Source organism: Grosmannia clavigera, assembly GCF_000143105.1.
Source record: "Grosmannia clavigera kw1407 unplaced genomic scaffold GCSC_140, whole genome shotgun sequence".
Lineage (NCBI taxonomy): Eukaryota > Fungi > Ascomycota > Sordariomycetes > Ophiostomatales > Ophiostomataceae > Leptographium > Leptographium clavigerum.
This window is the reverse complement of record NW_014040801.1, coordinates 1773826-1796278: the sequence shown is the minus strand read 5'-3', so window position 1 is coordinate 1796278 and position 22453 is coordinate 1773826. Positions and strand designations below refer to the sequence as shown.

The window sequence follows — 22453 nt, the reverse complement described above, 5'->3', positions numbered from 1 at the left end:
ATCCTTCCTTCTCCAGAGAAGCTCGATTCCAGTGGATCGATCCCCAACGCCATGCCGCTAATATGTAAAGATGTATGTACAGAAAAGATAAATGACAATGGGGTATAGATTATCGGCTGATGCCTCGCGAATAAAACCTTCTTTTTCCCAGCCCTGCCAATCCCAATCTCAGGCCCCGCTCTCAGTCTGACAACTTCTTCCTCTTGCTTGGCCGTCTCGTCGCGCCCGTCCCATCACTCGATCCCTGCTCGCTGATGCTGTCTGTCTGTTCCGTCTGACTCTGGCGTCGGGCCTTCTTTACTACCTGCTCACTACCAACAAAATGGTTCTTCTCCCTCTGGTGCTGTTGCAGATTGTCTAGCCGATTGCGATACTGGCTGTTGCAGTTGGGATAGGGACATTTATAAATCACCTCCCCCGAATGCTTCGTCTTCATGTGCTTGTTCATGGACCCGCGAAACCACTGCGGATCACCCTTGGGTCGATAGCTGCATATCTGACAGCAAGCGTCGGATTCGACTTCAACTTTCTGGCCGGCAGGCGTCTCTGCCGACGGTGCCTCTTCTGCTCCTGAAAACTCCACTTCCATCGTTGACGGTGTCGGACTTCCGGCTACAGCCGCTGTGTAGGGCTGCGTCGTGCTGAGAAGGGAAATATTATTTTCCGAGAGACCTGTGAAAGGGAGCAGCAGTTGCGTTTTGTCGCCGACCTTGGCCATGGCAATCGGGGACAACGTTCCGTATAAGCGTTCGTCTGCTGGCAGGCCGTTTCGCCCCAGGCCATTGTCCATCTCTTCGAAAATTGTCAGTACCAGTAATGTGCTTGCTTCGTAATATGCCAGACGCTGGTTGCCCGCAGACGTATGGATGGCGTAGATATGGTCACAAAGGCGTCTAAGCCGAGGGACAAACAGGTCAAAGAATGTGGCAGAGCAGCCAAGAGAAGCCTGGTTGAGACCAGCGATGTCAGCCCAGATCGTGTATGAATTTCAGCAGTCTCCATGAGCTCACCTTTCCTGCCTGGTACAGCCCCAATTCAAACTTCCGGACACTTCTTAGTGAACCGGTTGCCACCCGTCGGCCAATCTCATTGAAGTCACGCGTCCTGCCGTCAACTCTGGGAAATTCCCGGATAAGCGTTTTCAGAACTGCGCTCGCAGAGGAAATGAAGTCTGCCGAGTTCTCTGCACCCAGGTGTTTCGTGTGTTTCTCTAGCAGAGATGAGGTATGAACTTCCGACGGAGAGGTAGGACCCATGATCACAGAAGCCTCCAAATCTATGCCAAAATATTAGTCAAGGCAAAGGTGGGAGGACGAGCGATCACTTACCATCCAGGTATGCCTTGGCAGTGGCAATAACAGGGTTGTCAATAGCCAATCCACTGCTAGGCGCAGAGGCGTTTTTCCCCAGGTCAAATAAGGGCGACTGGATGTGTTGGGCCAGCACGGCTAACGACGTGTTGCTAGGCTGCCAGATCACAGTGATAATCTGCAGGTAACTGTCGCGATCTGGGCCGGTAAAGTTTCGAGAATATACAAGCGCTTGGGTAAAGAGCTCGTCTGAACGTGATGCTGCCTCTGGCCCGTACGTGATAAGCGAAAAAGCGTAAATGGCATGAAGGAAGCAGAGGGTGGCGAAGGGGGTCGTGTTTTCGTCTCCAGAGATCAGGGCCGTCCGCAAAGTCTGCATGCCGGTTTTGGCAATATCTACGGGTGACGTCTGCCGCAGGAGGGTGGCTAGCCTGTTGCTCATGCCCATTCTTCGGAGCTTAGTGGCCGATGTTGTGATGTGCGTCAGCAGTAGATACCATGCGGTAGCCACAAATGCTTCGATCTCGGAAATTCCTGTGCTCGTATTGGCCTCAACATTGGTTGAAGAAGTGGCCGTGATACAGGGCTCAGTTGGTCCTGCTTGTGGCCTTGCTGATGGCAATGGGGCTTCAAAGTCGAACAGTAGAGGAGCTGAGCCAGAGCTTTTAGGCAACTCCGTCTCGGCCCCGATATCCACGTCGAGCAGAAACGAGTCATCCGTCAAGAGGCTCAACTCTTCACAGACGTCTGTGCTAATTGTCTCTTCGGCACCAGCAAACAGGTCGTCGGAAAACAAGTCGTTGAAGTTGGACATTGGCGACGTTTGACCGGTCTCCAGGTCAGTCGGCCACTGGTTGGAGCCGTAGCTGCAGTCGGAGATGGGTGAGACAAGAGAGCCTACATTACTAATGAGGCTCACCGTCGTTGCGGCGGACGAGTAGCTTGCGGCGCTCATGTCGCTCATGGCGCTCAAGGCGCTCGTGGTGCTTGTTGTGCTCGTTGTCGACCGAACCGAGGAGCTCGGTGACAAATTCTTACTGCGCGGCGCCGGGGCTGCAGACGGACGCACCGCCCGCTGAGACGGCGGCTGTGCTCCACAAGACAGTTGGCCCAATATGCCATCGTGGCTTTGTTGTATATGGAGCTGGAGGAGGGGCCGTGAGCCGCCAGCAACGTCATCGGAATACGGCATTTCGTTGCTTTCCTGTACGTCCAAAAAAGACGGGAAAGAGGCCGAGATGCCAGAGTTGTCAATAACGGCAGATATAGACGGCATCGCAACCTCATTCGATTCCCAGTTCATAGACTCAAGCTCTGGAAGTAGCAGATCCTGGGGATTGATAGAGCTTGGTTGGGTCTCGACTGCGGGCAACGAAGCAACAGGACTGACAGATACAGGATCTGGAGAGCCAGCTGCCGTTGGCCCAACAGGGATGGGCTCGAAGAGAAACTGCCGCGGGATCTGGGCAAGCTCTCTGGAGTCGATCTCCACGGGAAGCTCGCTGGTAGTAGGTAGCTCCGCATGGTTGTTTCCGTTGATGGCCTCGCAGTCCGGCGGCGGAGGGCCAAAGAATGAAAATGAAGGCGGATAGGAGGCGGACGATGACGATGAAGAGGTCGAGGTTGCAGAAGTAGCAGACGGACCACCGGCGCGGTGGCAGCTGCTGTTGCGCCTGCTGCGGTCGTCATCACGGTGACTGTGGCTGTGGTGGCTGCTGCCATTTCTACTTATGCAGTCGCAGCCAAAGTCCGATACGGATGTCGACAGAAAAGATGGCGACGAGGGAAAAGGATCGCCAGCTATGCTTTTTCCCTTGGTGTGGCCGATGGCGGTGAAGAAGTGTTTGGCCATGGACAACATCTTACGCCGCTTGGAAGCATGGCCGAGGCACTTTCTGCAGCGGCTGTCGTCAAAGCGCTCGATGCGCATGTGATCGTAGCACCAGTACTCGCAGGACGAGAGGTGCTCACAGCTGACCAGATGGCGAAGCATGGACTCATGATCCGGGAAGCGGAGGGTGCAGCGGAGGAGCGGACACTCGAGCCGCTCGCGGTCGGTCATGCGGTCAGAGGTGTTCCGCTTGACGGCGGCCCAGACGACGAAGCGATCGGTTCCGCAGTCGTCCTTGGACGTCTCGCGGGTTCTAAGGAAAAAAGGCGTTAGGCTCGCTCACTCGGCACAGCAGACATCGTACGGGCGGTGACCGCGCTACTCACACACAAGACATGAGGGCGGCGGGGTCTAGAGAAGCAGAGCAGTGGGAGGAGGCTGCAGAGAAGGACGAGCGGTTGGACTGAATGCTTCGACGGAGGGTGAAGCGACCAGACGGAGTGGGGGACTGTGGCCGAAAGAGCGGGAGGGAGACGCCATCGCGGCCCGAGAGGGACAAAACGTCGTCCTCCAACACGGAGGCAAATTTCTTTGGCTCCATGGCGGCGGCGGCGATCGTGGGGCGAAAACGGGCGTGTCTGGGTGAAATGGAGATGACAATACTGAGGCAACGAGAATGTGCAGATTGGCTGGGAAAGCAAGCTGATGGGGGGATGAGGCAGGGCTCAATGAAGAAAGAAGGTCGTCGCGGAAAGCTCCTTCCTTCTCTTTGTGTTTTATCGATTGTCACTCGCCAATCCGGCCGCCATTGCTCTGGCCAAAAGCAAGCTAATTGATAAATCGCCCTATAACGAAGGAGGGCGCAGCGGAAACACGAGCAAGGGGAGCGCGGAGGCGGAAGGCGGAGGAGAGAGCTGAAAGTTGGGGTCCTACTCGTACGAAGGCAGTGGCATCGACAACAGGCACACACGCTCAACGGCTGGCAAGGTCTTAGGACTCGGTCTGAATGCTTGAGAGCCACGGGATTGCGTAGGACTTTGGGGGAGACGGTTGCAGGCTAGGTTCATAGCACGCACTACTCCGTATGTAAGCACGGGATTGGCTGCCTCTCAGCCCTCCGGAGCCCAGTGTCGGTTAAGCAATGAGTCAGCAGGCGAGCAGCGGTCCTTTCAGAGTCTGCCTTGGGGAGCAGCAGGCCAATCATTTGCAGGCGGTGGGACAAAGGGGCGCTAGGCAGATTCGGGGCAAGGCGAGGCAGGCTGAAGTAGTCTTGTGCTTCGCGCTTGCCGGCTCTGCAAGACTGCAGGCCGGCTGTCGCTTATCTTGCTGGTTGTCTTGGTATTGTGCATTGTTTTTGTTGGCTCGTAGTCGTATGCACTCATATACAAGCACAGCTGCGAGTCTGCTTACTGCCGCACCGAAAGCAAAGAACGAAAACGGAGAAACGAGCGGGGATACTCCGTGCAGGCACACGTATCTTACGACACTACTCCGTCCTTGTACTCCGTCGTCTCTTGCTCGTAAACGGGGCAGCCCACCAGCGGGACAAATCTGGCGAAACGAGCATGTTTCGGCGGTTTAGGATCCCACAAGAGTACGACGTATCTGACGCACCAGTGAGGACCATATTGCGTGTCCGTCTGGCAACGTCCGTCGTCCGCTCTCCTATCTTCCGCCTGCCGTCGATCAAGGCTCGGCTTTCTCGCCCCATTTGGCCTAACGGGCGCCATGGAAGCAAGGGCGCGCGCCCAGCGCTATCCATCCACTCGCAGACCAGACCGCTCCAGCCAAAGAGAGAGCGGTTTCCAGGCGCCGCAGCCGATACGACGTCTACACACTTGCGCGTTAAGTTAAAACCTGCGTTTGGGCGATGGGCCGTGACGAGTTATTGCCAAGCAGAAACCCGGCTTCCTTGTCTCGCCATCCGTCGGCCAGGCCGGAGAAGCTCGACCAGAAAGGCTGATCAGCTCACCAACGAGCACGCACCGCACTGCAGCCCACACCCGCCCACAAGCTTTACAGGCCTTGCAGCCCACCACAGCCCACCATAACCCACCACAACCTTCCACAACCCACCCCAACAGCCGCTGCAGCTCACCACCAACTCACCACCGTCCGTTAGGCTCGCTACGCGATCCCACCCACGCTCACACTCCCATGCACCGGAGCCCTGTCTGATCCGTCCGGCCGCTCCTGCTCCATCCCGCATGCATGCCTCGTCAGCGTTTCGCGCAACGGCGCTTGCCCCCAGTCGTTCTTGGCCCTTCTCTCCGTATGTATCTTACTCGTGGCTTCCCTTCTTGCCCCCCTTCGTCGCCCACGGTCCACTCCAGTATTGCTTTTGCTCTCTGCTCTATTGGTCTGGATCCAGACCCGGCCCTTCTTATCGTCCTACTGCAACGCCGCTTTCCCACGGCGCCCAACAGGCCAGAAGAACCGCAGGACGGCCTTGATACCGCCACCTTGGCCCATTATCGCGTGTGCACGCTCGCCCCTCACCACCCTCCCCATCTATCCCGTCCTATCGCTTCCCATGGCCCTGGATGTCATGACTGCCTCGTCCGCGTTCCATATATACCCTGTCTAGGCCCCGGTCACTCCGTCCCGTCGGTCTTGTCGTTTCCTTTAGCCTTCTATCTGACCACAAAAACCCAATCGCTTCCCTCTGGCCGCCCTCTTGCGATCTAGCTCGATCTCTTGCTTGACCCTTGTATTTGTTTAATAACTTTTACCTCTTGCCATTATTCTCCTGCCTCGTGACATCCCTCTCTCCTCCCCAATCCACCCTAGTCCAGCCCCGTTAATGCTGTTTTCTCAGCCGATGTCCATTAACTCCAGCGCCTTTATAGGCCGGATCCCGCCATTTACCCTGCTCTCGCTCCTGCCACAGAAGCCCACCATTCTTTCAGCCAATGAGACCGACGCTTTGCACCACATGGCTGTCATGGAGCTTGACTTGACGGCCTGCCACCCAAGCTCGCTGGTCGACAGACTCAACGCTATGCCAGCGCTCAAGACCAGTGCTGGTAAGAATCCTTCCTTTTCCTTCTCTGCTGGTGTCTTTTTTTGTTGCTGTTTCTTTTTCCCGCCAAGAGGTTCCGGTCGCGTGGCCTCTCGGCGTATATAAACCGCTTTTTTCTCACACCTCACCTGCCTACATCTGATACATTGACTACATTCAAGCAGCAAAAGACTCAATCGATTGGGGAACAGCCTTCCTCAGCAGATCTCGTCCTCTCTTTCCAAATTCTCACCTTCACTCGCTTTCACTTGCTTTCACTCGTTCTTACCTCAGAGATTTGCCTTCTTTCGCCCGCCTCTTGTATATACCTCTTCCTAACGCCCAACTATAGCTTTTTTCACGTTCCTACGAGCGAATCTTGCCATACCACCTACCGAAATGGCTTCCGCCTTCAGCACCCCACTCATGGAGCCGACAAAACACATCTCATTGCCAGCCGTTGTGGGGAAGGATGTCAGAAGCAAGAATGACATCTCTGGCAGCGCCGGAGCCGCCAAGTCCTCTCGGGGGTTCACCACTGCCGCCGCCACGAGCCTGGATGACATTCCACCGTTGTCGCTCGGCATCCTGACCACGCGCGCCGACAAGGTCGACGCCCTGAAGCTCGTCACCGACAGCATCGCTCAGCAGCGCCAGGTAGCGTCCCGCAGCCTTGTCTTTCACCCACTGAACTTGACCGGCTTCGCAGTGGCGCTGGGTATCGCATACCAGCTGACCGCACACCGCGACCTCGGCACGCAGATGACCCTTCTCTCGGGCATCACCATGACCTATCTGCTGGGCATCCGCTTCTGGAGCTCAAAATACATATATATTGCCGAGGCTCTCGGCTGGGACTGGCTGCAAGGCAACACTGGTGGCAGCCAGGTCGCCGCCGAAGACACCGTCATTGGTGCACGCTACGGCGAGGAGATGATCGGCGCACTCGTCCTACACATGGAACCGTCCGCGCCCAGCCAGGCCGTTTCATCGATGGCGGCGGCTTCGACGGACCCTGTCCCCGCCTCGCGGAAGAAGACGCGCAGCAGCAACAACAGCAGCAGCGGCAATGCTCACCATTTGAAGGGTGGCCACGGCGTCATCCGAGCCTGGACCACGAAGCTGCGCTACCGTCGGCGGGGCATCGGTGGTGACCTGCTGGCAGAGGCCGTGCGGGTGACATGGGAGCGCTGCGGTAAGGATGCCGTCGTGGGCTTTGCCAAGGAGCATGCCAACAGCAGCCTGGTGCTGCCTGGGCTTTACAACGGTCCGTTCCGGGCCAATGGGCGGTTGGCCATACAGACGCTGGAGAAGGTACAGGCCGATATGGACGGCAGCAAGCGGAAGCGGTAACAGACGACGCTGGAGAAAAGGAACAGATAATGGAAATAGGCGGTGGATTGCGTGCCGAGGCAGCAGCGTTGATGTCGTTTTGGTTGGTTTTTTCTTGTGATATCCTTTATTTACCATACTACCATATTCAGATACCCATATATTTTACCATATATACAGTTGTTACGTACGGAGTACTACATACATACGGAGTACCTTACTTGCCAATTGGCAGGCGCTTACAGACTAACTTCCAAATTTCGACTACGAAATGCAGAGTGGGTTCAAACTCAACGAAATGAAGTAAAAAATATCTCCATTAAAGCTACGTCTCTTTCCAAGGTATTAAAATTACATATGTTCGTCGTCTATTTCCGCTATGCGTCTTCTGCCACGACGGCGCGACGTGCCATGCAAATTGTGGTGCAGAAAAAGGTAGTGCAGGCGTGTGAGAGGGGCCGAAAGGTGCATTTCTTGGGTAAGGGGAGGGGCTCTGCAACAGTGCCGGACGTGTTCGGAACAAGAGGCAAAGGGCAGGCAGGGGTATGCCAAAAGGCATTGTTACCCAAAGACGACGGAATGCTCGGGGATAGGTCAAAAAAGTCCTCCGAGAAAAAAAAATGAATGAATAAAAATAAGAATAAGTAGCCCCCAACGGGAAAGAATTTCGAGGACGGCAAAAAGCACCGTCTATGGGCAAGACATATCATCTACGAGATGAACGTCGCCTCGCAAAACAGCCGTCCTGGCTCCGTGATCTCTGTCTGGTCGCCCTGCTTCAGCTTCAGCGCAATCGGCGCCTTGTGCGGGTAGTACTGTTTTTGTCAGCAATCGGAGAATCTGGGCCTCTGGGTCTGTGGGTCTCGCCAAACGTACCTGGTAGATGTATGGCTTCGTGCCGGCCACGCTGCCAGCAATCTTCTTGACGAACCCTGGGACCTCGGCCATGACGTCTATGCGGTCCAGTCTCTCCTCCAGGGCGCCCTCCACCACGGCATCAACCTTGCTGCCGTCCTTAGCCGTGCCAGACCAGGTAAAGCGGATCTGCGTCGGCTCGGGCCAGTCGTTCTCCGAGTCCTCCTTAACGGCCAGGTGCGTGGTCGTCTGATCGGTGCCGGCGATGATGATCTCGCCGTCGCGCGCAATGCCGCCGACGGTGATGACGGTAGAGCCGTACGACGGTGGTGTCGTAAACTCCATCAGCACGGCCGAGTACTCCTTGCTCTGGAAATTGGCAAAGTTCCAGCGGGACGCCAGGTGGTGTGGCTTCATGCCCTGCAGGGCGTGGATGAAGAGGCCGCGGTAGCCGTCAAAGCTGAGCGGGCCGTCCTCCGTGGTCGTGATGGAACCAGAGGCAACGCAGCGTGGCCAGAAGACGTGGCGCATGGAGCCCCAGGGGTCGTCAAGGTCGGTGCCAAACAGAGAGCGGCCGGTCTTTCCGGCCTGGAAACCGGGCGCGGTGCGCTTGACAGTCAGATTGACAATGGCACGGTCGTCGTTGAGCGACTTGATCGAGTACGACTCGCCGTCCTCGGACAGCTCGACGGCGCAGTCCGTGGCATAAAAGGATGTCATGTCTTCGCTAAACTCGTGGTCCCTGAGCGGGGTAGAACTCCAGAGCGTCTTCTTGTTGGTCTCGCCAGGGTAGAAGATCTTGGTGTTGAACTGGCACGTGGTGCGGATGCCCCTGATGTCTGTTAGCTAGACCGTTTAGGGAGTGCAAGACAGGAGAGGCTGGCGTACGAGATGTTGTTGTAGATCACCTGGACAAACGCAGTGGGACCGCTGTCGGATGTGAAGTAGAATACCTGGGTCTCGACACAGGTCGATTCCATCGCCGTCCACTTCAGGTGCTCCCGTGTGGTCTCCGTGTAAGGCGTCTCCTTGGTCTCCCCGGCCACGGACTTGACGGCTGTCGAGCCATAAATAGGCTCCTGGGTGCCGGCCACATGGGCGAGTCTGCAGCATTTGTTAGGCTGATTCAGGCACGGACACGGATAGGACGGCAGCACGCTGTCGACGAGAGATAGGGAAGAACTAACGTCTGCTTGGCCCAGCTGAACATGATGGGCAATCTGGAGGCGGGGTTGGTGGAAAAAGGAGGCAGATCGAGGCAGAAGAAGAAGAAGCCGGAGCAGCTACGAAAGCGAGTAACAGGTCGAGTGCAGGAGAGGAGGACAAGACGGAAGGGAGGATAGGGTGCAGTAGGTGCAGTAGAAGATGCAGGGCTGACTTCGTTCACCGCATGCTCGTGTGCTGCTAGAAAAAAGTGTGTGCAGGGAAGAGCGAGAGCGGAATGGTGGAAAAGGCAAGGCAAGGGCGGTTACTAGACGTCACGATTGTGGGTTGCAACAAGGTTATGTGCTCGCTGCCTATATTATTGCCTTTAGCAGCGGGGTCAGTCAGCGCCCGCCCCCATTTTTATGACCGAATGCAGCGCGGTCTCGCTGCAGGCGGGCTGCAAAGCCCTCAACGGCAACCTTACAACGGCTAATTAGTAGGTCGACTTCTTTTTTAATGAGCGGCTTCCCGTACTAGCGTTCCACGTGATGACCGGACAACCCACCATCGCACACTATTGCTGGGGGGAAAGCTGCTGTGGCTTCTCGGCTGTGGCTGAAGCTCCCAACTCGAATTTTTCCAGCGTTTCTCACGGCCTTCTAGGCGAGACCTGACAACGCGATCGTGCCCTCGCTGTCTGACCTCTCGCCTGCTCTTCCGTCATGTCCAAGCGTGCCGCCGCAGGCGGCGTCGACCAGATGGTCAAGCTCATTGTGGGTGCCGGCCAGGCCAGCCCCAGCCCGCCGGTTGGTCCGGCTCTCGGTAGCAAGGGTATCAAGTCGATGGATTTTTGCAAGGTCTGTCTACGTCTTCTTTCCCGCTGCCGTCTTCTCCTCTGACTGTCCAGGAATTCAATGCGCGCACCGCACACATCAACCCCGGCACCCCGCTCCCCGTTCGTGTCATTGTCCGGCCCGATCGGTCGTTCTACTTTGACGTGCGGACGCCGCACACATCCTGGCTGCTGCTGAACACGGCCGAGGTGCCCGAGGGCAAGGGAGGCAAGCGCCGTGGTGCCCATAGCCCGGGCAAGGAGACGGTCGGCACGGTCAGCCTCAAGCACATCTATGAGATTGCCAAGATCAAGCAGAGCGAGCCGCGGCTGTCGGGATCCTCTCTCGAGAGCCTCTGCCGGTCCATCATATTCCAGGCCAAGTCGGTGGGCATTGCCGTGGTGGCATAAGCAAAGAAAGACGGTTGGCGGGCCTGTTTCTGCCCTCTGGCCTCTTCTGCATTGTATTTTTCGGTGGAACGGTGTGTAAGATACCTTTCCCTGGCAGGGACGTGTTATATGAAACGCACACACGAAACTGCATGGGGCGCGTGCGACGACAGAAAAGGGATCATCGCGAGGCGCTTGAATTCTGAAGAATGTTGCCTAGAATGCAGCGACGATGGGATATTAGTGCAAGAAAGCCCTGTTTCTGTTTGTCGGGAAGGAGCATTGCGCCTCGTATTGTAAGACAGATTGTAAAATCCGGACAAGACATTCTCTCGCTCTTTCAAGCTAGGTTTCCCTTGCAACCACCGCCTCTCTTGCATCACCCCTTCGACGGCAGTATATATATATATTTTTCCCTTAGCAGTACTTTTGTCTTATCCAATCCTTTCGAATACTCGATTACATGATAGCATATATCGGCTCTGGCCTCATCAATAAGTCAGTTCCTTCGATAACTTGTTCGCCGTCAAAATGTCGCCAAGGGGCCACAAAGTCTTGCGCTGTCCCCTTGATTTCTAGGCGGAAGAGGCCTACCGTCGAGACCTGGCACGGCTCCACGCACCCCCCTGCAGGAGAAGTGGCGGCAACACATCAGCGGGTGACGAAACGCGAAGCACGACCCAGGATAAGCGACTGGATATGCTGCCGATGCTGGTCAATCCGCGTCACTCCGGGCTCGGCTCTCTCTTTTATCCCGTGCCCCCGTTGAGCCGATCACCTTCTACCTAGTCGACAGAAGCACGTCCTGGCAGCGACAGTGGTAAGGGTGACAGTCCGGAATCGTCGCTCCAGACCAGCGCCTCTCCGGCGGCTGTTGGCCAAGACCGCGGCCAATCGCATCGACCAAGAACTGTCTCAGACTGGTCATATCTGACAGGAGCCCTTCCAGCGAGACGGAACGCCTCGGAGCAGAGTCGCCACAGTCGACAACGCGATCGGAGCACAGCCTCAACTTGTTCGTCAGAAGACACGCGCTTTTTCGTGCTGGGAACATCAACTTCGACAGTCCCCAGTCACGGAACTTCGTTCAAACTGCCTTTTGCAGCAAAGATTAGATCGCGTCTGTCTTTCACCACAGACCCCCCCGCTTCCGAGTGCCAGACGCCGGAGCCAACAGAACAGCCAGTCGCTCCAAAAGCTGAAATGATTTACCCGTCGGGGGCTTTCCCGACACGCAATGCGGCCAAAGAAATGTGTCTTGGCACATCGGTTCTGATAAGACAAAGCAGTCTAGCAACAACATGTGCGGTGATGGATTCAGTGGTCGGTCTCAATACAGCGTTTTGCATGGAGATATTTGAACAAGTGGAAGAAAGCGTTGGCCGGTCGGCCTTCAATTCAGACGCACCTGCTCCCATGGACGTTCTCGATGAGCTGGTATCCCATTCGGCCTCTGCGGCTCTTACGCAGCTGCGGCAAATCAGCTCGTCGTCGACAAGCCGTCCTTCCAGACGTCTGAGGAAGAAGAGGGCGACCAACCTTCAGCTCGGGGAGAGACGGAAGGACATCGGGCTGGGAGGATGGTGTGCGAGGAGAGTCGCCAGCCCATTGCATGTCCCGGCCTGGCGAAGCGAAGGAATATTGGGGGTGTAGGAAAAAAGTTGAGAACAAGATGGAAGACACGCAGGAAGGCGGCTGGTCCGGTCCTGCTAGCAAGCTATTTTGTCGGGTTGTGGTTTGCGCAGAAAGAGTTTTGCGAGACCAGATGTATTGAACCATATCGTATAGTTCTGTCATACCACGAGACTCGGTCCAGATGCCGTTCCGCTGCTGAAACTATTACTGCCTGTTCTTCTTCTGCATCAAAGCATATATCGAAACGGAACCTGGACGCGCGACTTGCAGATCCTAGTGTGCTTCTGATGTCGCCGTTGTTGAAGTGTCTCGCCAACGAGATCTTCCTCTTCCTCCTCCGTGTCGTAAGCTCCTCTCTCGGTCTCGTCATCATCGTCATCGTTGTCGTTGCGCAGCTGCATCTCGGCCATGTCGTCTGCCGTGGCCGCGACGACGTCTAGCATGCGGTTGCGCCGGCGCAGGACCAGACGGAGGACGACAGCCAGCGCAGCAACAGCGAGCATGGCGCCGGCCATAGTGCGCATGCCACGCAGGAAGAGCGGCCGGTCGGCGTCGGGGTAGAGGCGGGTGCCGACGAGGGGACCGCACTGGCCGACGACCTGGAAGAGGGCAAAGGCGCAGCCCTGGCGCCGCTGGCCGGGCTGGTTGTTGAGGTTCCAGGTGATGAGCAGGACGACGACGTTAAAGAAGCCGACGGCGGCCGGATAGACGGCAGCGTAGCGCAAGGCGTTGGGGGTGCCACGCAGCGAGAGAGCGGCATAGCCAGCAGCCGAGGCGAGGGCGTGGGCGATGAGCAGCGGGCTGCGGGAACGGATCCGGTCGGACGTGTGAGCGGTGGCGAGCACGACGACAAAGGCGGCCAGGTAGGGCGGCGCCGACATGGCCTGCGCCGTGACGGGGTCGTGACCCATGGCCGCCAGGATGGTCGGCAGGAAGACCGGCAGCGAGCTGTAGGCCATGTTGGCGAGGAAGAACATGGCAGCCGTGATCCAGGCGACGGGGTCGGCGAGAACGGCGAGCGAGGAGAGCCATGTTGTCGTAGGAGGCTGCTCTTTGTCCGATCTGTTCCCGGTGTCGTCCTCGCTGTTGCCATCGTCCAGTCGTGCCCGTGCCAGCCGTCGTTCGTGTCGGGTCAGGTAGCGAGCGCGGTCCGGAGCGTCGGGGAGGATGCGCCAGGCGGCAACAGCAGCCAGGACGGACGGAAAGCCCTCGATCAGGAAGAGCAGTCGCCACGGGGCAATCGGACTGGCGACGCGGCGAGCCAGCGCCAGAATGGCCCAGGCCAGGGCGGCAGCAAAGGTGGTAGCCAGCGGGGCGGCGGCGATGAAGACGGCCATCCGCAGGGCCAGCTCGTCGCGGCGGAAGAAGCGTGCGAGGTAGAGGGGAATGCCGGCAAAACCAGCCTCGCCGATGCCAAGGAAAAGGCGCAAGACAATAAGGCCGGGATAGGACGTGGCGACGGCCTGGAGCGAGGCCGCGAGACCCCAGCCAAGCACGAGCGCGGCCACATAGACGTGAGCCGGCAGGACGTGCCACAGCAGGGCCATCCACTCAAACGCGATGTAGGCCGCGTAAAAGGCCGTCAGACACCAGGCGTACCAGCTGTCGCGAGGGGGTGTCGTCTGGAGGTCGTCGTCCATGCCGGCGATGCGAGCGTTACCAATGTCTGAACGTGTGTGAGAGAGGAAAAAGTAAACAGGACAGAGGAAGGAAACGTGAGAACAACGCACTCGATCGGTCCAGAAAGCTCAGCATGTAGAGCAAGGCCACAAACAAGACTAGTCGACGGTCAAACTTGCGTACAACTGCTCGTTCCTCCTCGGCCGTATAGGCTAGCCGGCCGTGGCGACCCGATGACGGGCGCCGTCGCCGAGTCTGGTGCAGACGCTGCAGCTCGACATGTACCCGGCCATCTTCTTCTTCCTCTTCATCGACATCGGCCTCGTCCTTTTCGTCGCTGCCGTCTGGAGTCAGCAGCCGTGTCGACGACTGCGAGTCCGACAAGTCGTCCGAGCTCACCGCTCCCACCGCTCCCACCGCTCTCGGCCTCGCTGGCCAGGTCGAGCCGCTGCCGGCCCCGGCATCGAGAAAGGCGGCGCCCATGAGTGGCCAAGAGATGGCCGGTTGTGTCGTGTCGTGGTATCGTAGTCGCGCCAAGAAGGCCGATTAGGCAATGAAGAGAGCTATACGCGCCCTACCAGAGCTTGTCGCGTCTCTCTCTCACTCTCGCGTCAATAGGCGTTCATGCTATTGCAGGTTGGCCCCGAGCTCACCACAAATAGGAACAACAAAAAGATGAGCAGAACAAAAGGACAATGACACTCGCATTGGATGACAGTATGTCTCTCCTACGTAATACAAGCAATTGTCCCCTGAAAGAAGACGGAAATTGGCTGCTAATCCAAAATGGCAGGAACGCCATGCCGACCATTATAGTGGGCCCGAAAGCCTGGGGATCACCGAGTAATTTACACCAGGCCGTTGAAATGTCTTGGTCGCTCCAATACTAGAAAAAGCTAGGGATACAAAATACAACATGGTAAGACCATCTGTCTCCGCCGGCTGCCTCGCTCCAAGTCCGTTCCTTCCCATCCCATCTAACACCACCCTTTACTCATTCTCCGCAGTCCCCCAGACGAGGATTCTGGCTGTCCTTTTCACTTCCAAAATCGAAAAAGAAGCATATTATGGCTGCACCGGATGTAAGAAAAATAAAACAGACATTTCTTCCCACCCCTTCAAGAGAATGTCCAAATAGAGTATGACAGGTGAGATGCCATCCGGCATCCGCACCGTTCTCCAGGAAAAACGAAGGGCCAAAAAGTCTATGTACTAAAGAGGAAGAGAAGAAGAGAAATAAAAAAGTAGCCAGGCATGGCGCACGCCAGGGCAGCCTGGCACAAGAATGGCAAAAGCAAGACAAAAAGAAACGGTTGGTTGGGCAGCTGCTCTATAAAGCCGGCCGATCCCGTGCATGTCGTGAAACGGGCATCTTCCACCAGCCACAGGGCCGGCTTAGAATATGCAAAAGAAAGATCAAAGTACAGCCGGCCAAAATATGGACCTCCCGAAGGGTATCGAAGCATATATATAAAAAAAACGAGCATGGTGACATTTGGTGACAGAGAAGAAACGGGAACAGAAGACATTGGTAAAGAAAGAAGCCCGGCTCAGACGTGGCTCTAGTTCCAGCCGAGCGAGTTCTCCGCCGCCACCGGCGCCGAGATGTAAGCCGTGCGTGCAGAGTTGTTCATGTTGCTTCGTCCACTTCCGTGGCTGTTACGGCCGCCTGCTGCTGTGCCTGCTGCTGCGCCTGCCACGCCGCCATATGTCGACGTGAAGTCCCGGCTCAGAAGCGCGCCGCCCATCAGGGCAGGGCTGCCCGTCTGTCGCATATCCGAGGGCGTTCCCACAGAGCTGCTGCGCTGGTGCAGCGACTGCCTCTTGCGCTTGTACCGCCGTGCAATCACAAACATGGCCGTTCCGTACGCAGCCGACACAAACACCGCGCCCACAGCAATGCCGGCCGTTGTGCCCCGCTGCGATGACGACTGGCTGTTGCCGTTAGCATTGCCGAATGCGTCGTTCGAGTTGGACGTCGACGACGCCGTCGAGCTGCCCGTCGTGTCGCTCGGTGTGTAGTCCAGCGTCGAGCCCATCAGGATGTCGATGGCCGTGTTGATCTCCTGCGACATGTTGTACGCCAGTCCGTCAGGGTTCTGCCAGATCGGCGCCGTGGGAATGTGCATGTCCAGGCGCAGCTGGTTCACCAGGCTCGTCGGGTACGTGCAGATGGCAAGCATCGTCACGTAGCCCAGCTGTTCCGTCGTGTCGTACGGAACCAGGCGCTGCACAACCGTCATGTTCTGGTCGAAGCCGGCCTGGTACGACAGGATCCCCGGCAGGACCGAGAGAACCTGAGCTGCGGCCTTGGGCGTCACGGCCACGAACGCATAGTTCAGGCCGTACGTGAACGCAATTTGGATCTCTGTCGTGTCCACCGGCTTCGAGCCGCTGTCTGTGTTTGGCGTGATGGCTTTGGGAAGCCCAGTCGGGATGCCCGTTGCCGTAGTCGTCGCGCTCATCGAGCTCTGGAACGTCGGTGACGGCTGCACAATGATTGTCGTCGGCAGCCACGTCTCGGCTGCCGCCTGGGAGCTGGAGGGAGGCTGGGCAGCCGGCGTAACGCTGGACCCCACGCTTGCCATCACCGTTGTCGATCCAACCGCCGGAGGTGTGGACAGAGTCACAGGCGCAGACGAAGTCACAAACGCAGGCGCAGTCCCAGACCCAGACGCGGAAGCCGATACAGATACAAATCCTGATGCTGATGCTGATGCTGATGCTGACCCGGATGCAAATGCAGATGCGGACACAGGTGCAGACGTGGAGATAGGCACGACGATAGGGATCGTCGTATTGCCTGCTACCGATGTGCTGTTGGTCGACACCGTCGGCAGCACCGTGATGGGCGCCGGGGAGGCAGTCAGAGAGGCGGAAGACGTCGTGGGCGCAACGGATTCGGTGCCGTTCGCAGTCTGCGATGCAGTAAGTCTAGACGACGTCCCGACCGAAACCGCAGTGCCCGTAGACGCCGGGATGACCGAGCTCGCCGTAGTGTTCGTGCTCAACGGAATACCGGTTCCGGTTGCCGACTGCGACAGAGAGCCGGTCGGCAACACGGAAGCAAGCACAGAAGACGAAACGGCCGACACAATCGCCGTCGGTGGAAGAGCGGAAGCACCAGTGCCAGTGCCGGCGCCAGAGTACCCGGACAACGGGATGCTGCTGCTGGCTGCATCAGTGGTCGCAGCAACAGTGCTTGCTGCGCCAGTGGCATTTGCAGACTCGGTTGCCGCCGTCGTCGGAAGGTAGGACGAATAACCAGAGCCAGACACAATCGCACTTGCCGCAGCGCTTGAAGGCGCCGCCGTCGTCAGAGGGTCAGCAATCGTCCCGTTGACAGTGGCGCTGATGCCCAGAAGAGACGTAAGCCCGGCCAGGGGGTCGGTTGCGGAGGAAGACGCCGCGGAGGTCGTCTTCGTGCCAGCAGTGCCGGGGTAGACAACAATACCCGAGGAGCTAAGCACGCTGCTGGGAGCAATGGAAGCTGACCCAAGCCCTGCCGACGACACTGCAGTGCCCACGGAGGTTCTTGGGGCCGTTCCTGAAAGGATTGCAGATCCAATTGTAAAGGCAGTTGTCGATGCAGCGTCAGTAGTCGCTGTCGCCGACACAGTGCCGCTATATGTCTTTCTTCCACTGGTAGTAGCCACGGATGGTGCTGTCGAAGACACAGCCTCCGGAGCAGACGACGGTGCCGCAGACGATGCTGCCGATTCTGGGGACGAGGACACCTCGGTAGAGGCCCCTGATTCTGTCCCCTTCGTCTTGGTGGCGGTCGATTTTGTCGATTTTGTCGATTTCGTCGATTTCTTCGATGTTGTCTCCGCCGATGTGGCTTCTGCCGACGTAGGCTCTACCGACGATGCAGCTGCTGATGTGGGTTCTGCTGATGTGGACTCTGCCGATGTGGGCTCTGCCGATGATGCAGCTCCCGATGTGGCTTCTGCCGACGTAGGCTCTGCCGACGATGCAGCTCCTGATGTTGGCTCTACCGAAGACACATTCGCTGATGTAGCCGCACCCGTCGTCAAGGCTGTGGTCAATGTCTTGGCTGCAGTCGTCTTCTTCGACGTTTGCGCCGACGTCGCCGCCGATGAAGCATCTGATGCCGAATCCGTTGCGGAAGTCTTAACCGTTGACGCCGTCGACGCGTCCGATGCCGAGACAGTCGGGCCAGTCTTGGCTGTAGTCGTACCTGATGTCGAGCCCGTCGTAGCAGTCTTAGCCGTGGTCGTCTTTGTCGACGCCGCCGCTGTGGACGCATCCGACGCCGAATCAGTCGAAGCAGAGGTAGTCTTGGATGTGGTCGCCCTTGTCGATCCCGTCGCCGTGGACGCATCTGACGCCGAATCAGTTGTACCAGTCGTAGCCTTGGTCGCTGCCAAAGTGCCGTCTGCGCTGGACGAGGTACCACTGGTAGACGCCGTCGTCGTTGCGGTAGACGAGCTCCTTGGGCCGGTGCTGGTAGATGTGGTGGACGTGGTAGGTGGCACGACAACGGTGCTGGTTTCCACAACAACAATGATGCCGCTGCTGCCAGACTTCGTGATCTCGGTCGACCGTACGAAGGAGCCCGGAATACGAGAGCCGGTTAAGGAGTGCGAGCTCACGCTGTCAGTGCTGGCTTCGAGCGATATAGAGCTCTGTCCCAGGGAGAAAATGTCCGACGTTGTCTGCCGCTTGGTAGTCCCCGGAGAACTCGAGCTGCTAAAACTATCCGGATCATTCGAGCTGTCTGCGCTGCTCGAGCTATCCGCCCTGCTTGAGCTGTCTGTGAAGGACGTGGTGAGCACGCTGTCGGAATCGGTCGACGCCGGAAAAAGGGTCGTGCTCTGAGGACCGAGAGTCGTTGGCGGTGCCGGGTGAGGGCTCGGCTGTGTGCTTGTTGCATTGACGTAGGATCGTTTGACATGTCTGGGGAAATATATCCGTGGCCGGCCATTTTCATCAACGGCGCCGACCGATGAAGCGGCCGCCAAGGCGGCGATCCAGAACGAGCCGGTGCGCATGATTAGTGCTTATATAGTATTCGGGTTATTGTTCCTAGTTCAATCGCGTTTGTGTTTTTCGTCCTTCGTGAATCAGAGCAGATGTTTAAACTGATATCATTCAAGACGTGAAAGCGAATGGATGTTCGCAAGTTAAGCGAGAGTATGTAAATGAGTGAGGATTGTCTCTACAGTCGATCCAACCATGTCAGCTCGTATTGCGTGGGAGGGGTCGATACCGTTTGCACGCGAATGTCAGAGTCGACGATGCTGCAAGCTTGTAGGCAGAAGACCGTAAGGAAGGCCACTCACGGTTTCCAGAACAATTGTAGAACGAGTGGACTTGACAAATTGTATTGTCAACAAGTGTGATCTTGGCAGTGAGTTAGCGATCAGGTCGAACCAACAGTGAACCGCCTGAAAGAAAATCTGCCCGTAGGTTGCGAAAGAACTGTCAGAGATGTCCGGATTTGGACCAGTCCAAGTCATATGGACGAGGGCATAAAGGCATCGCATCCTAAGCAGCCCCAGTCTTTCGCACTGGCCCTCTCTCCTGGCGTGTTGCTCATCTCGCGTGTCCTCTTTGCGACCCCTCGACAATTTTTCCGCACACCGGAATGGGAACGTCGGCTAGCAGGCATTGAACTCACAAGTTTCTAGTGGTTTTTTTGATAGAGGCGTATGTAACAGCAGGGCCCCATCTGATACTGGGTTCAAAATATAGATAAAAGAGTGACGGTGCGAGAGAAGCAAGAGGATCAAAAACAGAATTCCAAAAATGAGGGTGGCTGGCAAATGCGCGTTCCGCTGCCAATTATATTTTGACGATAGGTGGGATCGCTATCCGAGTCCGCGTCTGCGACTGTATGGATGTCTTTGGTTCTGAAAGAGAGACAGGCAATCGCTTCGGTGGTAGACCTCCGGAGGTCATGTATCCCAAAGGAAGAGCAGAAAGAGTGTGGGACGCGAGGAGACAGCGAGAAAATGACACTATAGGCTCCGAGTCGGTCGTAACGGTCGTTGGCAAGGGACGACGTCGTCGAAGAAAGAAGATTGTCGAGGTCGGGTTGGAGGTGGACGGCAAAAGAGAGGCAAGGGGAAGGGGAAAGAGGAGGGAAGGCAGGACAAAAAGAAGGACGTGAACAGACGAAGAGCGCTGGCTGGCTGCTGGCCGAGGAGACCAAGCAGGGATAATAGTGCAGGGGGTAGAGAAAGACACAAGCCAGTGAAAATCAGACCCACGCGTGGTAGGAAACAGGCACGAATAGGGATTAGCACGAAGGGAAGAGCCCGAACTAAGGGGACAATGTGTGGCAGTGAGAGCGGGCTGCGATCAGAAAGCCAAGAGCCAAGCGTTGTTTTGCGAAAGGAAAGAGCACACAGGCCACATTCATCAGTGCACGAGACGAGCAGTTTACGGGGTAGATACATTGTACAGAGTTCGGATACGAGGGGCAGGAACGCACACCGCGAATACTTGCACCCGCGAGGGATGCTTGCGTGTCCCTGTCCCTCTTCTGCGCCTCGACTTTTTTTTTTTTTTTTTTCGCTTTTCGTTTTTCGTTTTTCGTATTTCGCCTTGTGTTCCATGCGCACCTTAGCCTGCGCTCGGGAAGGGGCGTGTTCCATGACGAATTGACGCGTCCGAAGGGGTCCAGAAACCTCCCTTCATTCCTCAACTTCGTGTTTCCCCCCGTGTTTCTCATAAGCCGTTGCGCGTAGTATCTTTAGGGAGCGGGAGACGTCTGTAGCGGTCCTGTTAGCGCGATTTGGGAGGCCCCCAGATCATTGCCAGAAAAGTACAGTGCCCGTACGGATATGGTTTGGCAGGCACGCCATACATAGTAAGATACACCGATACACTTTGGCGGACCCAGCATGTACTCCTCTCGTATCTCATATTAGCCATATTACTCCGTACACAGACCACGTCACCCTCTACTTTGCACTGTCAGCATACGAACGCCGGTGGGATATGAAATTAGCCGCCAAGAGAATTTAGTCCAAGGGCATCTGTGAAGTACATGTACCTGTACAGGCATTGTCACCCTATACTCTTACAATACTTGTGCGAGTACTCATACATCTGTCGTACCGAGCACAAGAGGGGACTTGGTGGGACTCAGGAGGCTACCTCGGGGTGCTTTCGTCTGCGCTGACAGCACTCTGTACATGATGTCTCTTACGGAACAAATGAGGCACTCCTTAGGCTGTATAACAGTGGGTTCCCATACATTACAGGGGCAGGCGTCCAGATTTTGCCCACTCACAATAGAGCGGCGGGGCTAATCCAGGTACGTCGTACCTCACTGAGAAAAATGCCATGATTGGCTGCACATCAACTGTGCCTGTCAGAGTTTCTATACCCTAGTTTGTATAGGTAAGATACCTACGATGTACTTTACTTCGTACAGAATACAAGTACACAAATGCCCTTTTCCTGAGCCTAACTCCATCGGCATACAAAGTAGGGAATCGTAATATAAGATACTAATAGTGCTGTCAAAAAGGGCAAAGACTCGTTTCAAAAGGGCAGGCCTGCTATGCACGATACACTCGCTAGATTTATCTCAAGGAAAGGGGGATATGCTGAACACTTTCCCAAAATCGGTCGCCGTGTATCTTACACTACGTCGTAGTATCGATACCACCCTCCATACTCGTAAGATTCTTGTATGTTGCATCGCCGGAAAGGCCAATGCGGAGCTGTCCAATGAAATAAGGCACCCGGCTTTGCATCTTATTTTAGCTCCGGGAGGCTGCTGCTTTTCACATCCCCGAGGGCGAAAAAAAACATTATTGTACTCCGTACTCCGTACGAGCAAGATATATTACGAGTACATACATAGTAAATACCCCTACGAATGGGGTTCCGATATTGCAGCCCTCCGGACCTTTCGCATCTGTTCACACTGGATAAACCCGAGATTGCGACTCTATGTTCCCGTAGCATACGTCGTAAGATACGCCTCGGCGGTGAGTGTGGAAGGATGCATTCAGCTGTTGTTACTCCGTGCTCTCATAATAATTTCACAAGTAAAGATTCGATGAAGGAACGACAACCGGATGGTCTTCTCTCCGGGTCCGCGGGATGCATAGCCACACTATCTACGGATTCGTACAGAGGAAGGTGGCAAGGATTAGTTCGAAAAACGCGCATGATTTATATTAGCACTGTGTGCTCGCCTCGTGCCATTTTTATTATAGCACTTGGCGCGCCAGTCCTTATTATCTACCGTGCCCCTGACTAGGTAGCCGTTAGGTGCAATCTCCTCCCGCCAACAGAAAGTGGCGTGTGACCGTCTCGCTAACTCGTACGGAGTAAGCACGAGGTCGTCCGGCCGTAGGGTAACACGGTGTTTTCCCCGTACTTATACGGTCGAGTCGACTTGTACCGAACTAAAATACTTCGTATCTGTACGGAATACGGAGTACTCCGTAGGTATTGAAGAACAAAAAAAAAAAGGGTGCATAGCTTGAAACACGGACCTTGCGCAGAAGCACGCC

General features: G+C 56.3%; 8 protein-coding genes across 8 annotated transcripts; 3 read left to right on the top strand and 5 right to left on the bottom strand.

Moving 5' to 3' along the window:
• Nucleotides 1–181: 181 nt before the first annotated feature.
• CMQ_1073 (zinc finger protein) lies at nucleotides 182–3742 on the bottom strand (the record flags this gene model as incomplete). The annotated part of the gene is made up of 4 exons (XM_014318152.1): nucleotides 182–946; nucleotides 1011–1276; nucleotides 1329–3454; nucleotides 3528–3742. The coding sequence occupies 4 exons, from the start codon at nucleotides 3740–3742 to the stop codon at nucleotides 182–184; spliced, it is 3372 nt and encodes a 1123-aa protein (XP_014173627.1).
• A 474-nt stretch (nucleotides 3743–4216) lies between these two features.
• On the bottom strand, nucleotides 4217–4871 carry CMQ_1696 (uncharacterized protein; the record flags this gene model as incomplete). The annotated part of the gene is made up of 2 exons (XM_014318775.1): nucleotides 4217–4433; nucleotides 4624–4871. The coding sequence occupies 2 exons, from the start codon at nucleotides 4869–4871 to the stop codon at nucleotides 4217–4219; spliced, it is 465 nt and encodes a 154-aa protein (XP_014174250.1).
• A 1073-nt stretch (nucleotides 4872–5944) lies between these two features.
• Nucleotides 5945–7495, top strand: CMQ_1682 (gcn5-related n-acetyltransferase; the record flags this gene model as incomplete). The annotated part of the gene is made up of 2 exons (XM_014318761.1): nucleotides 5945–6167; nucleotides 6495–7495. The coding sequence occupies 2 exons, from the start codon at nucleotides 5945–5947 to the stop codon at nucleotides 7493–7495; spliced, it is 1224 nt and encodes a 407-aa protein (XP_014174236.1).
• A 689-nt stretch (nucleotides 7496–8184) lies between these two features.
• Nucleotides 8185–9539, bottom strand: CMQ_1484 (survival factor 1; the record flags this gene model as incomplete). The annotated part of the gene is made up of 4 exons (XM_014318563.1): nucleotides 8185–8289; nucleotides 8351–9161; nucleotides 9218–9433; nucleotides 9517–9539. 4 exons carry the CDS (start codon nucleotides 9537–9539, stop codon nucleotides 8185–8187), a joined length of 1155 nt encoding a protein of 384 aa, XP_014174038.1.
• A 658-nt stretch (nucleotides 9540–10197) lies between these two features.
• Nucleotides 10198–10718, top strand: CMQ_532 (mitochondrial ribosomal protein; the record flags this gene model as incomplete). The annotated part of the gene is made up of 2 exons (XM_014317611.1): nucleotides 10198–10332; nucleotides 10383–10718. 2 exons carry the CDS (start codon nucleotides 10198–10200, stop codon nucleotides 10716–10718), a joined length of 471 nt encoding a protein of 156 aa, XP_014173086.1.
• A 1326-nt stretch (nucleotides 10719–12044) lies between these two features.
• Nucleotides 12045–12350, top strand: CMQ_1679 (uncharacterized protein; the record flags this gene model as incomplete). The annotated part of the gene is made up of 1 exon (XM_014318758.1): nucleotides 12045–12350. One exon carries the CDS (start codon nucleotides 12045–12047, stop codon nucleotides 12348–12350), a length of 306 nt encoding a protein of 101 aa, XP_014174233.1.
• A 209-nt stretch (nucleotides 12351–12559) lies between these two features.
• Nucleotides 12560–14435, bottom strand: CMQ_942 (major facilitator superfamily transporter; the record flags this gene model as incomplete). The annotated part of the gene is made up of 2 exons (XM_014318021.1): nucleotides 12560–13998; nucleotides 14063–14435. The coding sequence occupies 2 exons, from the start codon at nucleotides 14433–14435 to the stop codon at nucleotides 12560–12562; spliced, it is 1812 nt and encodes a 603-aa protein (XP_014173496.1).
• Nucleotides 14436–15514: 1079 nt separating this feature from the next.
• On the bottom strand, nucleotides 15515–18967 carry CMQ_1745 (mucin family signaling protein; the record flags this gene model as incomplete). Its single annotated transcript, XM_014318824.1, has 2 exons — nucleotides 15515–17423; nucleotides 18030–18967. The coding sequence occupies 2 exons, from the start codon at nucleotides 18965–18967 to the stop codon at nucleotides 15515–15517; spliced, it is 2847 nt and encodes a 948-aa protein (XP_014174299.1).
• Between the last annotated feature and the right edge of the window lie 3486 nt (nucleotides 18968–22453).